The following is a 15,956-nucleotide window of genomic DNA, read 5'->3' on the forward strand; positions in this document are numbered from 1 at the left end:
CCCCTTAAAACAACCCCTTTAAGAACAAAAAAAGCAATTTTTTTTAAAAAAAAAAAAAAAAAAAAAGCTAACATGACTTTTAAAAAACAGTCTTGCAGAAAATCACAGACAGAGAAACTGAATCCCACAGAGTTGTTTTCATCTGCATTTAGATTGGGGCTTTCACAAGCTGACCCCCCAGGGAGGCGCTCTGTCAGCAGACGACGCCCTGTTGCCTCCCTTTAAATCACATGTAATCATAACAATCTCAAAAGAAAAACACAGAGCCCCGGCGCAGTAACAAGCAGGAATGATGCAGGGGAAAAACAATGCAGAAACCAAGACAGGTAGCACGACAAGCGTAGCTTCGCGTTGTGATTACAATTAGAGAGAGAGACCAATAGAAATCAAGGACAATCTTGTAATTTCTTTATTTTCTGTCGGTTACCAAACGACAACCTTCATCAACCTGCAGCACATTTTTCTCTTTTCTGTGTCTTAGTCCTTATAATAAAAAAAATAAATCTGGAGCAGGTAGGAAAAGCCAAACATGATGAACTAGACTTTGCTTTTAAATGAATAGTAGACTGTAGTAGATATTAGTTATGCATTTGTAATCTTCCCATGTAAGCCTTTCAAGAGCATGTACTGTAACCCAGTTGTGTCTATAAAGTGAAAAGATGAGGATGCAGTAATTTCTTTTGATTTTACAGTAACATTTCCTTCAACTTTCATTTTCTTTAGGTTGTATTTTGAATGTTATTGCTAAACCGCTCGCTAACTTGCAGAATCAGGTCATATTACTGAATCTCAAGAGCTTTATATCCAAGAGGCACTGGCTATTTTTACATTTAATCCTGTTATTCACCTGCTCTCAATTAACCCATTCAACAACATGCTCCTCTAGACATTTATTTTAAATATTGGTTACTCTTTCTTTTGTCACTACCGGCTTTGTGAGACCTACAAACTTCAGACGAGCTAGAATTTGTCATGAAAATGCGTATTTTACAAAATAATGCACTGAATTAAATCCATTCTTCATTTAAATTCTGCTTTCGTTTGTCAAATGTCATTTCCATGTGCTTTCCTTTCTTTTGGCCGTAATCAGTTCCTGCTTCAAATGTTAACATAAGTCCCGGTTGGAAACCTCTGCTTTAATTCGCTGCATAAAACAATTGTCTGGTCCGTCCACTTTTGTCCTTCAACAGAAACAAAACAGAACATGATTGAATGTGGAGAAGAACCACTATCTGTTGAGGGTAATGATTAAATTTAGCAAATCAGAGATGCAGGTGCAGTTCAATAACAATCCCAGGCTGAAGAGCACGATGCATGCCAATTTCAGAGAAAGTAATTAAAGCCAAGAACTTATCTGCGCCGCTGTCAGCCAGCGGGCTGCATGAGGTACAACAAACCTGTAATAATCCAGCTGCAACCTGCAGCTCTGAGATTTTCCGCCTTTTGTTTCGTAATCAGAAATTTTCAAACATAATTGTGACGGAGCAGATGTTTGGCTAAATGGCTCTGGAGGCGCTCCAGGCTTATTCCTGCGAGCTTGTTCGCCAACATCCTCTGCATGTCAGCTCTCGCAGTGTTCATATTAATGCAAAAAAATGTGTTTATTTTGTAGTGTAAAGCACTTGTTTTGTATTCCGATCCAGCTCTTCCACTTTTCCTGTCGGTATCACCGAGAACAGCTGTGTGCAGACATAATTTTTACATCCAACCCTGGCAATGAGGAGACTAAAATATGGAGGGGAAAAGACTGAGGACTCACCAGAGCCTGAAGAGAGCAGCAGCATGAGAGCAAAAAAGATCTGATGCCCAGCTGCAGTCCGACTTAACACCATCCTGGACCTGCTGAGAGAGAGAAGAAAAACAAGACGGATGGGAAGGAAAACTGAATCAGAGGCGCTGCACCCAAACACAAAACGCTTGTGCTGTTGTAACTCGCAAGAAAATATTTATGTTTATGCACACCATTAAAATTAGTTTTTATTTCAAGACCAGTATGAGCTCTGAACGAATTGTGACGTCGGAATTTGTTAGGATCCAGAAACATTTGGGTCTCAGCCCAGAAATAGTTACATTTTCATACAAAAGCAGAAAAAGAACAACTTTCACCATTTCAGTATGTAATGACATTTAACTTTGTTTAAAAAAGTCAATTATTAGTCATTTCACATAACTAAAAACGACTAATATCCTCATTTTTATCCTCTTCATAAAAAATATTTAGTACTTCTATAAAACATTAATACATACATCTTTTATCATTTTACAAAGCCAATCTTCTCAAAATCGCTGTGGAAATAAATCAGGCACTGCTTTAGATGTTTATTTATTAACAGAATATGACATCAGGATGCAAGCGTACATGCCACCCAACAATAATCATGTCATCAGGCCAAACGTTGTGCTGATTCAGTCTGATGTCTGTGAATCTGGAACTCAAGCTGTACATATAAATCCTAACTTTTAATGCAAGCATGAAATGAAAGCGTTTCAGATAAACATGCTAGTCTTACAGACTTTGTCACCCAATGCTTTTTAAGACCTTTTAGTCTGCATCCTTCAGCCAGACAAGTCGTAATTAAGTGATTTCCTGCCTCTACAAGTCCGACAGTAATCAGGCTACTAAAACTGGTCAAAAAACCTGTTGTTATTCACGCTCAGTTCACGATTTAACAAATCAAATTACATCTTCAGTGAGGGTCAGGCTGATTGATTCATCATTTAGCAGCTATATTTGCCATGAAAATATTGTTTAACGTCTACCAATAAAACTACGATCTTGTTTCGAAAACATTTTGCCTGTTTTGTGGGATTCCATCTCTGCTATTTACAGACAAATCACAAACAAGAAGCTCTAGCACTCAGGAAGTTCCAGACATCCTGAGTGCTAGAGGATGTGCAGCACACACCAGCAACGTCTTGAGAAACTGTGAACAAAGGTTGTTTTTCTTTTCACTTATCCACTCAAAGAGGTGGAAAGAGGTGTTCTTCAAAGTTCTCCTCTCTCATTTGCACTACAATAAAATCAAAACTACAAATAGAAACTTCAGCATCCGAAGCACACAATGCTGTTTAATCGTCTGCCGTGTTTAAGAATTAAACAATTTGTTTACTTTTCTAATTAGTAAGTATCCATAGGAAGGGCTTATTGCAGTAAACAGCGAGGCTGCTGCATCTCTTCTGCACAACGCCAGGAAAATCCTGCCACACATCAAAAATGAGTTGCTGACTTTGTCGGAGGATTTGGCTTGGTGCCTGAAGCTTTACAGTTCAATGAAGAGATGCCTGAGACGGGGCTGGCGTGAAACGGAGACGAAGTCGGGAGCACGAGATCTGAAGAAAACGCAGGTCTGGTGTTTGTTTTAAGGCGAAATCAGGAAACACAAACAAATTTAAATCCTCAATTGACCTGCAGACACATTTGCGCCTTCATATAAATGTGCAGGTTTGCAAGAAGAATCGCACGTTAGTCGGAGCCAAAATTAGGCATCTAGATTAGACGGTCTCGGTTTCACTTACATAAACTAAATAATTCATCCAAGACGGGCCTCTTTGCATTCACCAAGGTAACGGCAACGCATGCCAACAGCATCCCTCATGCTTTGAATGACGATTATGCAACAGCAGCTCAGCTCAGGAACGGCAAGAATAATGGTGGCTCTCTTTCCTGACCATGTGAAAGTTTAGTCAAACCTTCGAAACTAGAGCCGGAGCGTGTGAGTCAAAGGAGAGCGTTTCTCTGCCAAACTACACTTTCATTAGGCAACAATTTGTTGTGCAGGTGTTATGAGTGGGCAGCCATTTCAGCCCTCTGAATGTGGGTATGGCGCCACTCTGCGGGCATCCTGGTTCTGGGGACCTCATGATGACAGATTGGGGGCGAACCGTTGGACTCTTTGCATGTAGAAGACCTGAACCATTGGTAGATCCTGTTGGGTGGCTGACAAGTGATTTCTAAAAGCCTGGAGAGAGTCACGACACCAAGGAGTTTACCCGGAGAGTATTGTATCGGAGGGGGCCGAGGACTGGCAGGGACCCACCAGCAGCTCTCCACGCTGACATTACTAAAGGTTTAGCTCTATGTACACCACTGTATGCTCATGGACACCAACCATTCAGAGATTTGCCAGAGGGCATTTACAACATACAGTCCACTGGAGATGCAATCACACCAGCAGCATACTAAATCAGACTCATCCTTTGTTCGGGACGAGACGTCAGATGTTGTGAACGCCTTCTTCTAAATGTCCCCCCCTTTCAGACTCTCAGGCACAGTTGTGTCTCAGAGGAAGAAAAAAAGAGCCAGAAGTTTCTAAAATGCTTCAGTGGACTTCAATGTGAATGTCCATCTGACACATTTTTGTCATGTCGTCTGAATGGGACGCATTCTAGGCTCATTGTACGAGCGAGCGAGCAGAGTGACAAAGATGTAAAAGGAGCTAACAGACGGGGCTGGCAGGCCTGCATTATGGCTGTCACTTTGTTAAAGCAGGACACCAAGTGGCCCCCGTGGTCATCGCGACCAGGAGCCCCTCGACCCACATCTCCTGTAAAGCTGCAGCCGTTGGGAAAACTGTAGAGGGAAGCCAGCAGGAGTCTGAAGCGCTAGAGTTAGCCACTCATAAAAACATTCGTATGACCCCAACACACACACAAAAAAAAGAACGCTTAAAACTTATTGACCACAATGTGACATTTACCAGAGAATTAAGCTCAACTTTTAACTGCTTACATGCACACGTTGCAGCTTACATGACCATAAATGTTTGACTGCTGACAGTCAGATGTAAACAGACTGAAACTGATTAGAATCACTTGGTTTCATCCATTAGGTGAGCTAAGTGCGGCCCCAGCGCTGGACAGTGAATGTAACTCTGTATCTGATCCATTTGTATGACATGTCTGGCTTGTAGCATTAAAGCCTGTTTGATAAACAAATCTCATTATTTCTCAAGCTAATTTACGGATTTAGGGTTCTGGTCGGGTCCTGAAACTGGTTAACGGACCTGGTGGAGCACAGAAACAAAAATGAATGAACTCCAACACAGTTGAACAGCTCTTTCCATTTTCAGGCCATGCGATGAGATGACAACGATTTATGCATCACCTCAGGTAAAGAGAACTTTTCATTTTATGAAATAAGTCCTGACTTCAATCGGAAAGCTTAAAGATCTGGAGGCCATCTCCAAAGAAAAAACCTCAAAATACCACTGGAGCAACACTTCCCATCAATTATGAAAAGGTTTTTCTAGAGAATTTTCTATCGATATGCGATTCTATTCAATGAGCCCAGTAAGGTAGAAAGCACAAAAATGTTGAACTTTTTTAAATCTTTCTTTGAAAAAAAATAAAATAAAAAACCTTCTAAAGCCTTGTATTTTATCCTTCTACTTCCAAAATTACGTGCTACTTTTTGTCGGTCTGTTGAACAAAATCACAAGTGAATACATTGAAATATGTGGAAGAGTTGAGATGTGAAAGGTTTTGCATGTGAAATAATGCAAAGAGTGCTACTTAGTTCACTTTGACCAGCTGGAGGTTTCTTTATTATCCCAATATTTCAAACTTTTCTCCATCTGGAAATATTTCCATTACACTGAGTAATCTTGAAAGCTCATCTCCATACTTATGGATTCATTAGACGCAACTAAATCTCAAAATGTAAAAGTCCTGGAGTCATAAATGATTAACGCAATTTGACATCAGTAAAGCAACATGCCTCTCCTGTCGAGAGTAAGTGAACATGCAAATCAGTTTGTAAATACATACACTCGGTGCCACCAGAGGCTGCTCCGTCTGGGGGATTTTTCATTTCTCTATTTAACTCAGGAAACTTTGATGTTGGAGGCCTGAATGATGCATCATCCAAGACACAATGTTTTCTTCATTGGGTTTCTGGTAGGGAGTCTGTGTGAGTTATAGCGCTTTGATCGGAGCACATCACTCAGCGGATCACGCAGAGATGTAAATGCTCTGTGGCAAGAATCGCTTTGTTTCCTGCAGTTTCATAAAACAGGCAGAGAGAGGTTTCAGACATTTAATGTTTGACAAAAAATATCAAATTTGACAAAGTATGGGGAAAGAAGAAGCATGTGCACCCCCTCTGACTTTAGCGCTTCCCTGAACAAAGCAGCTAAATGGAACGTCGGCTCTTGAGTAAAAGAGTAAGAAATTGTAATCGAATTTCCTAAACCAATGTGGTCCAATGGGAAAACTAAATATTTTCCTATAAATTAGTCATGCTACTAAAGATGGACCTGCTGGTGTGTTTTGCATCGTCCTCCTGCATAACTAAGGTGCATTTGGGAGCAAAATCACATTCCTGAATCAAGATTTAATTTTTATGATGAATGAAGAGATCTCTTGTTACCGTTTTTATTTTGGTAACACTTTATGAGCAGATTTGCATGTTAACTAAACACTTTATTTAGCATAGCACTGCACTTTATGCATAAATTAGCACATCAATAACATCATTTGCATACAGAAAGTTCTAACTATTTGTTAAATATTTATTGAGTCTGTTCATAAGTAGCATGTAGAATTTTTTCCAGGTCTTGCACTTGGAAAAAGAAGAAAAGAGTTACTACTTGGAGCAAAAAGGGTTCACGGTGGAGTAAAAAAAATGTTGGTGTGTAAAGCCAAGAGGTAAATGTGTTGTTAGTATTTTATTGTTACACTATGCAGCTGCTCTGTTTGCACTGATGAAAATTCCCTCACCTCCTGCATATTTATATTTAGGCTCCAATTGAAAGCAACCTGACCTACTTTTTGATTAATTCAGCTAATATTTTGATGTCTTGGGGTGATAAAAAAAAGTATTAAAATGTGATACCAAGTTACCCTTGAATACGTATAAAAAAATGTTAGAAACTTTTACATGTAATTTACAAAACAAACATAGGATTAAAAGAATAAATATATTACTGTTGTATGCTGTTTGATAATGGGTGCGCTTATTTTGCAGGTTATATTTGTGTGGCTCTGGCAGTGACAGATGTGTGGTTAAAAAGTCACACAAAAACACTTTAGGGACACATTTCAGTCTCACAGTTCAACCTCCTACTGTGACCCAACAAGGAAAGCCTCAATCATGCCTAATAATCATTTTCTCTTAATAGTAAGGTCTGTGTCTTCATGTTGCTTTTTGCACAGCATCGTGTTTGCAGCAAGCATTTCAAATACTATAAGTAACACTGATAGGGTAAGAAATCCTACACCAAAGCACGTTTTCATGGAGAAAATTGCTTTTCCAGAGACCCTTGTTGCAGAGAGAGTGGAGGTAATTCTGCTAGAAGTTACTTTGGTGACCTATGCAAGCACATCTGAAAACAGGGTGGTGAACCAGCAACAACCAGCACTTTTAAATCTGACATGGAGAATTGCCCTCTCTGAGTAATTGCAGCCATCTTTGTTTTTGCCGTTTAGAGCATTTTTCTCCGCACAGGAGCAATTCCAGGCATATGTTTTCCTCCTAATCATCTTGTTTATCTGTTAAAAAAAGAATCTCAGGTTTAAAAATACCCAGAATATTCTTTTTTATTAAGTCATCTTTTCATCTTTTTGCTTCAGATGTGACAGAACATGAATTATGGAGACTTAGAACTCTGTTCTCCCTTAAGAGAAATGGTGAAAGAAGTTAAAAAAAAGAAAGCAAATGCAGTCTTTTTCAAAGGAGGTTTTAATCCTTTCATGTAAAGAGCATGATGACAACACTAAAGACCAAGATTAATTTTAACAGCTATTAAAAAGTTCTGGTAAAACCTGCCGAAAGAACAGGAACAGACACAGGAGTTACAGGAAAGATACTTTTTTTTTTTCTCCACCCCTATAGGGACCTGACAGGAGAAGGCAATTCCTCCCCTCTCCTTCTTCTTTAATCATATCTCACAAAACTATTACCTCCAGAGAGCAGCAGAGTGAGCAGCAGAATAGCAGCTCTAGATAAGTGACAGACAAAGTGGTGAGGAGAGAAGGATGAAGGAAGACGACTGAAAGGAAGGTCATCTTATCAACATTTTAAAAATAATAACGCTGCCATGATGAAAGCTCCTCAGAAAAGACGCCTGCACAAGCTCCCTAAGTCTTATTAATTTGCTTTTTTTTTTTACGGGGGGTAAGGGGGAAAATAGGCAGCGGGTAATTCATGCACGCCAACTGAAATTCGTGTTTTTGCTTTCACAGAAACACTTTTTGTCAACAGGTTCCAAGAATATTGGAGGAAAATCCAGCCAGAGGACCAAATAAACCACAGCCTGTTTTGTTCCACTTCGAAAAGAAAAAAAGAAAACCAAGAACCAGAAGCAAGGTGAACCCGGCTGAATCAGGTATTCACTGCATGAGCACAGATCCACAGCTCGTCTTTGTGCTCTGTATGCCAGCATGGTGACTAATCACTCTCAAAGCAGCTAATGACTCATGCAGGGTTCAGATGGAGGGAGAACTCTGACAAGATGCCAGTCCTCCCAGCTTAAGATTATACATGAGGGCTTGTTCAACGGGCTGCTGACAGGCCAGCATAAACTCCGGTTTAATGTATGAGCAGTGAAACCAGGAGAAGGAGGCAATTTTGTTTCATTTTGAAGATTATTTAGCTTGAAAGGTTCAAGAAGGGATAACGGGGGGAAAATCTCTTGCCCGCTGAGTAAAAGATGTAATTTCAGCAACGATTGCAGCCTTGATTTCGACTTGAATTTCTACCGAGAAGCAAAAACCTCTTTCACATTTTGTCACATTACAGTTGCAAACTTTAATGCATTTCATTAGGATTTGATGTGTCATACTGCATCTCTGTTCAGCCTTATTAAGTCTGTCTTGTTGAACCACTTTTCGTTGAAGTTGCAAATATTGGGGGTGGGGGGATTTGTCTCAACCACTCCACCCATACAGTCAGATCAAAAACCCAGGCTTCCTCTGGACATTTCTCATTTCAGTTTGGAAGGAGCTGCAAAATATGCTAAGTATCTTCATCCTACTGTCTACATCCAAAGACTTATTGGTTCAGTTTCAGCTGCTTTTAATCTCTCTTTTTGTTAAAGGTCCCCAAGACAGGTTCAGTTGGAATAATATGATTTCACTTTCACAATTTGCAAAGTTGTTTTTGTAAACGAGAACTAATTCTCATTAGTCCGCTTACCTGGTTAAGTAAAGGTTAGTTGTCTTTGCACAACAGCTCAAGTCCGGTCTAGAATGAGAACTTCTCTGAATATCCATTTTCAAGTCTTCCCACCGGTTCTTGGTTGGATTTAAGTCTGGACTTTGACTAGGCAATTCTAACACGAATTAGTTTTTACTCAAACCATTGGTTTCTAGTTTTGCCTGCATATTTAGGAATTATCCTGTTGAAAGATAAACCTTTTCCTCAGCCTCAACTGATCACCGCCTCTAAAAAGTTTTCCTGAACGTAGCTCCATCTACTCTGACCAGCTTCCACACAGCATGATGCAGCCTCCACCATGTTCTAAGCTAAGATACACAACACAACGCCACAGATTTTGCAAAAATACAAGCGAGGACCAACAAAGCACCAATCACCAAAGAAAAAACTGTTGTTTTTAAACCAATTTTCAACCTGCCTATAAAAGTCCAGGGGAGATGTTCCTCATTTGTGTGTAATCACCAAAGTAACTCAACTGTTGTTTGCTAAATATTCAGCTGGAAAACATGCAGTAGCTACTCAGGGGTAAAATATGTACAACAACACCAGAGTAAAACCAGCATTAGCCATCTGTTTGGGTCCATCCTGTGTAGCTGCTAAACTGATGTGGAGCAACACTCAGCAGACTTGCAACAGATGATATCCAACGCCCTTACTTTCTTCCTCCATCGCCTCATTTTTCACCCACTTCCTGTCACTGGCCATTTGAGTGCAAGTTTGACAATTAAAGACTCTTTGTATGGTCATTACAGAGGGGGAAAAAAAATCAATCTAAATACATTTGGTTAGGAAACGTGGGTGTCGCATTATTTAAATGTGTGCCTGTAAATGTGTGAGAACGGAAAACTGTCACATAAGTTCCACGGAAAATGGAAAGCAGTGGGCGCGATGGAGCCGTCTCCGTGGAATTAAGCAGAGCTTGTTTCTGTAACGCGTAAATCCAAGCAACTTCAAACAATTTTTAACTGTAGACATTTTATTAATAGGAAAAAAAAATATGTCAAAACATATGGGATGAATAAATCACTGAACTCTGATGTCTAAATATTGATATAGATATAGAAACTGTGATGTCGTCTTTAGAGTCAGGAAAATTTAAGTGGGGCTTTTCAAGTGTTACTATCGATATAGGATCCTGTCTACTGTAGCCAAAGAAAAATGACATTTTCTGCATTCAACAAGAAAGAAGGACTCCTAATTAGCCTGTGTGCACCAGGGGAGGCTTTCAGAACGGCAGCCAGTGGATTTGTTGGTCTAATATGATTGTTTAAAGGAAATCAATTCCTCTCTACCTTTTTAAGAGGGTGACAATATCAGACTGAAAATGACAATAGAGAATTGGGCTTTTTGTCTCAGAAAATAATTTAACAGAAAAATCCAACAAGGGAATGGGTCTGAAAATAAGCTGCAAGCTGGAAGGCATGTTTATAGGCCATGTGTTGTCCACTTGAATGAATGAATGAATGAATGAATGAATGAATGAATGAATGAATGAAAAGCTTAATTATGATTATTTATGGTCAATGTTGAAATAATGAACCTTAACCTCAAACAAAATTAAATTTTTCCTAATTTCTTTGTGATTTTTATCACTAATTTGAGGAGTCTAATCATTTGGTTAAAATTTCAATAGGTTAAGTGAAAACTAGCATATCGTGTCCCACAGACAGACCGGAAACTGCAGGAACCATTACTGCTCTTTCACTGTAAAAAATAAAATAAAATAGAGAGCGAGAAACCCCGGATTACAGATCGTTTTGCATTTCATTGTAGATTCACAAGCATTTCCACTTTTCTGAATCAATAATATGTCTGTCATCAATACCCCCTTTTTGTTTATATTCTTGTTTATATAATCGTTTAGCACCAAAACTGAATCTAAGTAACTGTACACTGACTACAGATCATTAATCAGTTTGAAAACTTGTCTTTGGTCAAGAAGACATTTTTGTCCCCTGCTCTGTATCGTGTTGGTGTTTGTTTTTGGTACTGTATTTCCAAATGACAAAAAAAAAAAAAAAGCCTCTACTGCAACTTTTCAAAGCAAAGATCAATTGGATTTCACCTCACATTTATTTTCACTCACTGCTGCAAATGGAGAAACCTGAGTGTGAATACATGAACTAATGCATTTATAAAGTTTGCTTTTAAATGATTTGTGTGTGTGTGTGTGTGTGTGTGTGTGTGTGTGTGTGTGTGTGTGTGTGTGTATGCTAATTTAAGCACAGAACATGTGTTTAATGTAGCTAATTCAGCTGCGGGGGGTCAAAGGTTAGCGTCCTGGGGAAACGATGTCAATGTGGGATCAGGTGCAAGAGGAGGCACAGCTATCACTGAATGCATTAGCTCTGGGGGTTTATGCCATCTATTTCTCTGAATCAAAAGAGATGGCCAAAGGGAGCTCACATTTCTGTCCCAAAAAGAAAACGGTGCATCAATAAAAAAAAAAAGCAAAAACGAATGATGGAGACAAATGTGGACAGGACGGTGGGACATTGTCCAAGAGCTCCACATGCTTAATGACTCTGCCCGAATACAAATGACGAATGCACAGAAAAAGAAAGCTCTGCCCTTCAAGTGTTTATCTCCAGGAGCTGGAGCATCTGCTCCTCCATACATCAGCACCCAACAATAACAGCTAAAACCTGCTGAAAGGAGTTGCTTCAAATCGGATGACATTAAAAAACATAGAGGCGGCGGCGGCTGCTGAGCGTGCAGAAGGTGAGTCATTTTCCTAATCCCCGTGTTGCAGAGGCTGATTTGATGCAGCCTGGAGGAACTCTTTTCTTATCCAACTGTGAAGCCAAACATTTTTCTTCTCCCAAACCTTCAAGGAGAGCCGCAGGCAGGTCCAAAGACAAAAGGGGGGGGTTCGTTCTTTGTGTGTTCAGATGTGGCCTCATCTATGCTTCTACTGATTGGCCTGGTGGCCCGCTCCGGCCCCTCCCCGTCTTAAGACTGAAGTTGACTGATGGATCGGTGCGTCCAATCCCCGGTGGGTTTTGGCGTGAGGGCACTTGGTCTGAACGAGGGACTCGCTCCTCCGCGTGAGAGAGAGAGGCAGAGTGTGAGACTAAGTCCCCATCCGGCAGCTAGGACACACCGACTAATCACTCATTCCCCTGTTTCACAACGTTTGGCAGCTTGATCACAGGAATGTAATATTTGGGAGCTGTCCAGTGCTGAACCAGGGATCCTTTTTGGCTCCAGTGACTGGGAAGGTACTGCTAGTTTAAAGCACATCACGACGAGCGAAGCACAAACTAAAAACAGATGATAAAATTGCCGCTTCAGTTCGGTCTGGTTCTCAGTCGGCTCCACGGTGATGACCTCAACAGTAAATTAGCGCCCCAAATGAAATAAATTCTCCTTAAAGGTGGCGTGCTTATATTGCATTGAGCATGTGGTTTGCTCAGAGGTGAAGCTTATTTTGATCAGAAGTTGGCCACCATAAGTGAGAGCTGGTGCTCATTTGCATTTATATAGCCTCATTCTATTAGCTATTACTGCTGTATTAGGGCAGGAATTTAAGCTATCGTCACATAAGTGACATATTAGTGTGAGCACCTCTTTACCAGAGAGAATATCAATCTAGAGCTGAGTATTACTTTTGGCTTGCAGAGAAAATACAGCCTCAACAAAGTTCTTAATGTAGAGGTGAATAATCTACTCGTTTATGATCTACTTTGTAAAACTTTCTAGTTTTTTAAGAAACAAGAAATACTACTTTTATTTCCTTTAGTTCATTTTTACTTTGAAATACTGAGTCAGCTCAAATTGTTCTCCAGTTCACATTAGATGATCTCTACGCACTCAGTCTTTTACAGCAGTGTTTTCAGAAAGTTTTTACCGGGGTTAGTCAAACAGGACAATCTCAGGATAACATGACATCAGTTTCATTGCTTACATGCTGTTGTCATGTTTATGTCAGCTGCAGACAGGCAGGATAATGAGCTACTGATATCTTTTAGACATTTCATACAGTAAAAGTAAACAAATGAATACATGTACAGCTTATAAAGACATCTGCTATCCTGTCATAGTTATATTTATAAAAAAAAATAAAATACCTCCACCTCTTGTGAATTCAGGATTCACCTATTCGCCGATTTTTCTGCGGAACGTAACTCCAAATTATTCTGCAAAACCGATCTGTTCATGGATTTCATAGAGCATATCTAAAATATTCAAAGGTAACGCAGCTTGGGAAGCTGAATTATGTAGGCGCAATGCTGCTTGACATATTAATAGTTGGTTTTTACAGAGCAGCCAATCCAGGAGCCACATTTATCTTCCTGATTGGCTGGAGATGAGGAAGACCGCACGACAGTAGATGGTCTCCACTGTGCGTATTCATGCATATTAAGATGCATTTGTTGTTTGAACTATTAAAATAAGCAGTTAAAATTGTTTTTAGAGGGATTCTTGGTGGATTTTAGCCATTTGTGAGCAGAGCTGAATACCAAGGGTCCACTATAGTATGCCTCTGTGGCCTAGTGGGCAAATGTATAATTGTGGTTTTCACTCCTCTGGCCTCACCTTGGTACATCTGCATATAAAATAGTAAAAATGCTTTTTCTCTCTGTTTATACCTCACCCTGTGCAGCTTGTCAGCTCATCTTTGTCCCTCGTATCATGTGCTTCAGTCATAATCCTAATTCTGTCTTCCAGCGATTTTGACCCAGCTTGTGTTTTTTTGGACCTACTGTTTTTTGGATAACTCTGCTTGGATTGGATTTTTGTGAACTGACCTTGGACTATATTAAAGGATTACTGATAATATGCAACGCTGTTGAGTTTTTGAACGAACTTGAGTCCTCTATTCCTCTGCCTTACCACACCCACTTACAAAGACGTAGCAAAGAAATTTAAACTTGACTTGGACATATGCTTTGCAGTTCAATGCTGAACAGTTCAATGTTATCTCCTCCGGGTTGCCATAGCGTATAAAACGATTGGTTGTCATAGTATCGCTCCAGAGTGCATGCAGGTCATTAACCAGAGCAGTAAGTGAATCACCGCTGTGAAAGAGATGCACACATTTTCCTGTAAAAAGGTGTTTGATTCATCAACCTGGAATGTTTCCAGGTCATTGGATGACAATAGTTCCTAAGAATCTGTTTCTGAACACTTTTAAAAATGACTTTGGGTCATTTCAACATTTTCAAAACCAAACAAATGTAACATATTTATGAGTTCTGACTCTCTTGCTCTAGGGGCCATCATGAAGACGCACATCAGAGCACAGCACTTCCTCTTGCATTTATTTATAAAATAAAAATTCCCTGTGATCGACTCAATACGTCATACTTCATTCCTTGTTTTGTAATTTTATCAGCTACCTCAAAGCATTTGTTGTTCAGACATAACGAGGATTTTTAATTGCATGGTTTCCAAACAATCTTTGAAATCCTTTAATTCAAACTAAGAATCTAAAATTGTCCACAAGGGAAAACAAACGTCAACAATGGATTACAGAGATTTTAGGTCCTCAATAACAAAAGCCAATCCCCTTTAATTGTATTCAGAAAATCAATATTAGATGGTTTTATCTTTGAACATGAAAGCATGTTCATATATTCCCTTTTAATTTACAAAATAATTCACCATCAGCCTTTTTTTAAAAGCTGAGTTGAATGTTCCCAAAAAGATAAAGACGTTGAATGTTTTATGTGCTCAATTAATATAAAGATTTGAATTTGTAACCTGCAGCAATTATGAGTTTAGGCAGAATAAACAGCATCATTTCAGTGAACTTCTCTAGCTTTTCTAGAGAAACAAAAAAACTATGTTCATGTTCAAAACCAACCAGCAAATTGGACAACAAATAAAAGTACATTTCTTTCCGTCTGCTTGAAAAATGATCGAAAGCAGTCATATAAGTTCTTCGTGATAAATGACTGACTAGCAGCTCTGCAGCGTCTCAAAGGATTTGACGAACCTCTTCCACAATCCACTCACTGCTCCAAACTGACTCCAGGCGGTTGCAGAGTCAGACATGATGCAGTAAACCGGGGGTGAAGAGACGCAAAGTGAGCAGCAACACGACGCACGGCTGGAATTCTATTTTAGAATCGGAGTCTTCTTCTTTCTTCTTCTTCTTCTTCTAATTCTTCTTCTAATTCTTCTTCAACTGTGCTCTCTGATGCGTCTGCTCCCGCGCACTCATCTGCAAACTTAATTTATCACACACCTAAACTGCTGCACCCACGCCAGGTTCCCGTCGAAGCTAATTCTCTAATTGCTGCACGCTCTCGTTAACGCACGTGGACAGGAAGAAGATGCATTTTGGCCCTACCTTTGCCTTATTCCTGGAAGTGGAGGCTCCACCTCCCCGTCCCCGTGTCACCCCTCCCCCCCCCTCACATGCATACATATCACCTGAGCTCCAGCTCCTCTCTAATGTTCCACTTCCTTGTTAACCTTGTCTCGTTTTGTGTCGCTGACACACAGCCAGCGGTGGGCGTGCTAACAGGGGCAGCAGGAGGAAGACAACACTTGGACTTCTCCAGACTGAAGTGGTAAATGGAAGCAGAATTGGCTTTTATTGGCCGACGGGAGGTCTCTCATATTCACAGACAATACAGCTCATTTGTCAAGGTGACCTGATGTGTTCTTCCCCTCCGCTGGCGATTTGTACATGCCGTGGTTTTGTTTACAGAGGGGCTCTCGTCAATGAGGAGGGATGAATGTCCTCTCGGCACCACACAGAATCAATCTTTTTTTTTTTTTTTTTTTTTTTCCCCCCCCCCCCCCTTTTTCTCGCTTTTTGTGAAATCCCTTTCTTTTCACGTTTTTTCGG

The 15,956-nt window shown here is 40.0% G+C and overlaps 1 protein-coding gene across 3 annotated transcripts in view; it reads right to left on the reverse strand.

Moving 5' to 3' along the window:
* Nucleotides 1–15,956, reverse strand: part of LOC106935221 (neurocan core protein-like) — a 58,107-nt gene that overhangs the window by 33,289 nt on the left and 8,862 nt on the right. The window contains exons 1-2 of one of the 3 annotated variants that reach the window (XM_015015581.1): nt 15,096–15,212; nt 1,760–1,842 (exon numbers count right to left, since the gene is read on the reverse strand). In XM_015015581.1, coding sequence (XP_014871067.1) covers nt 1,760–1,842; nt 15,096–15,154 — 142 coding nt within the window. In that variant the 5' untranslated portion in view covers nt 15,155–15,212. Of the gene's footprint in view, nt 1–1,759; nt 1,843–15,095; nt 15,213–15,956 lie in introns of those variants that run through there. The other 2 variants (XM_015015583.1, XM_015015582.1) reach the window with 2 other exon arrangements.

Source organism: Poecilia latipinna, unplaced genomic scaffold, assembly GCF_001443285.1.
Source record: "Poecilia latipinna isolate Pla-1442-1.1 unplaced genomic scaffold, P_latipinna-1.0 Scaffold1930, whole genome shotgun sequence".
NCBI lineage: Eukaryota > Metazoa > Chordata > Actinopteri > Cyprinodontiformes > Poeciliidae > Poecilia > Poecilia latipinna.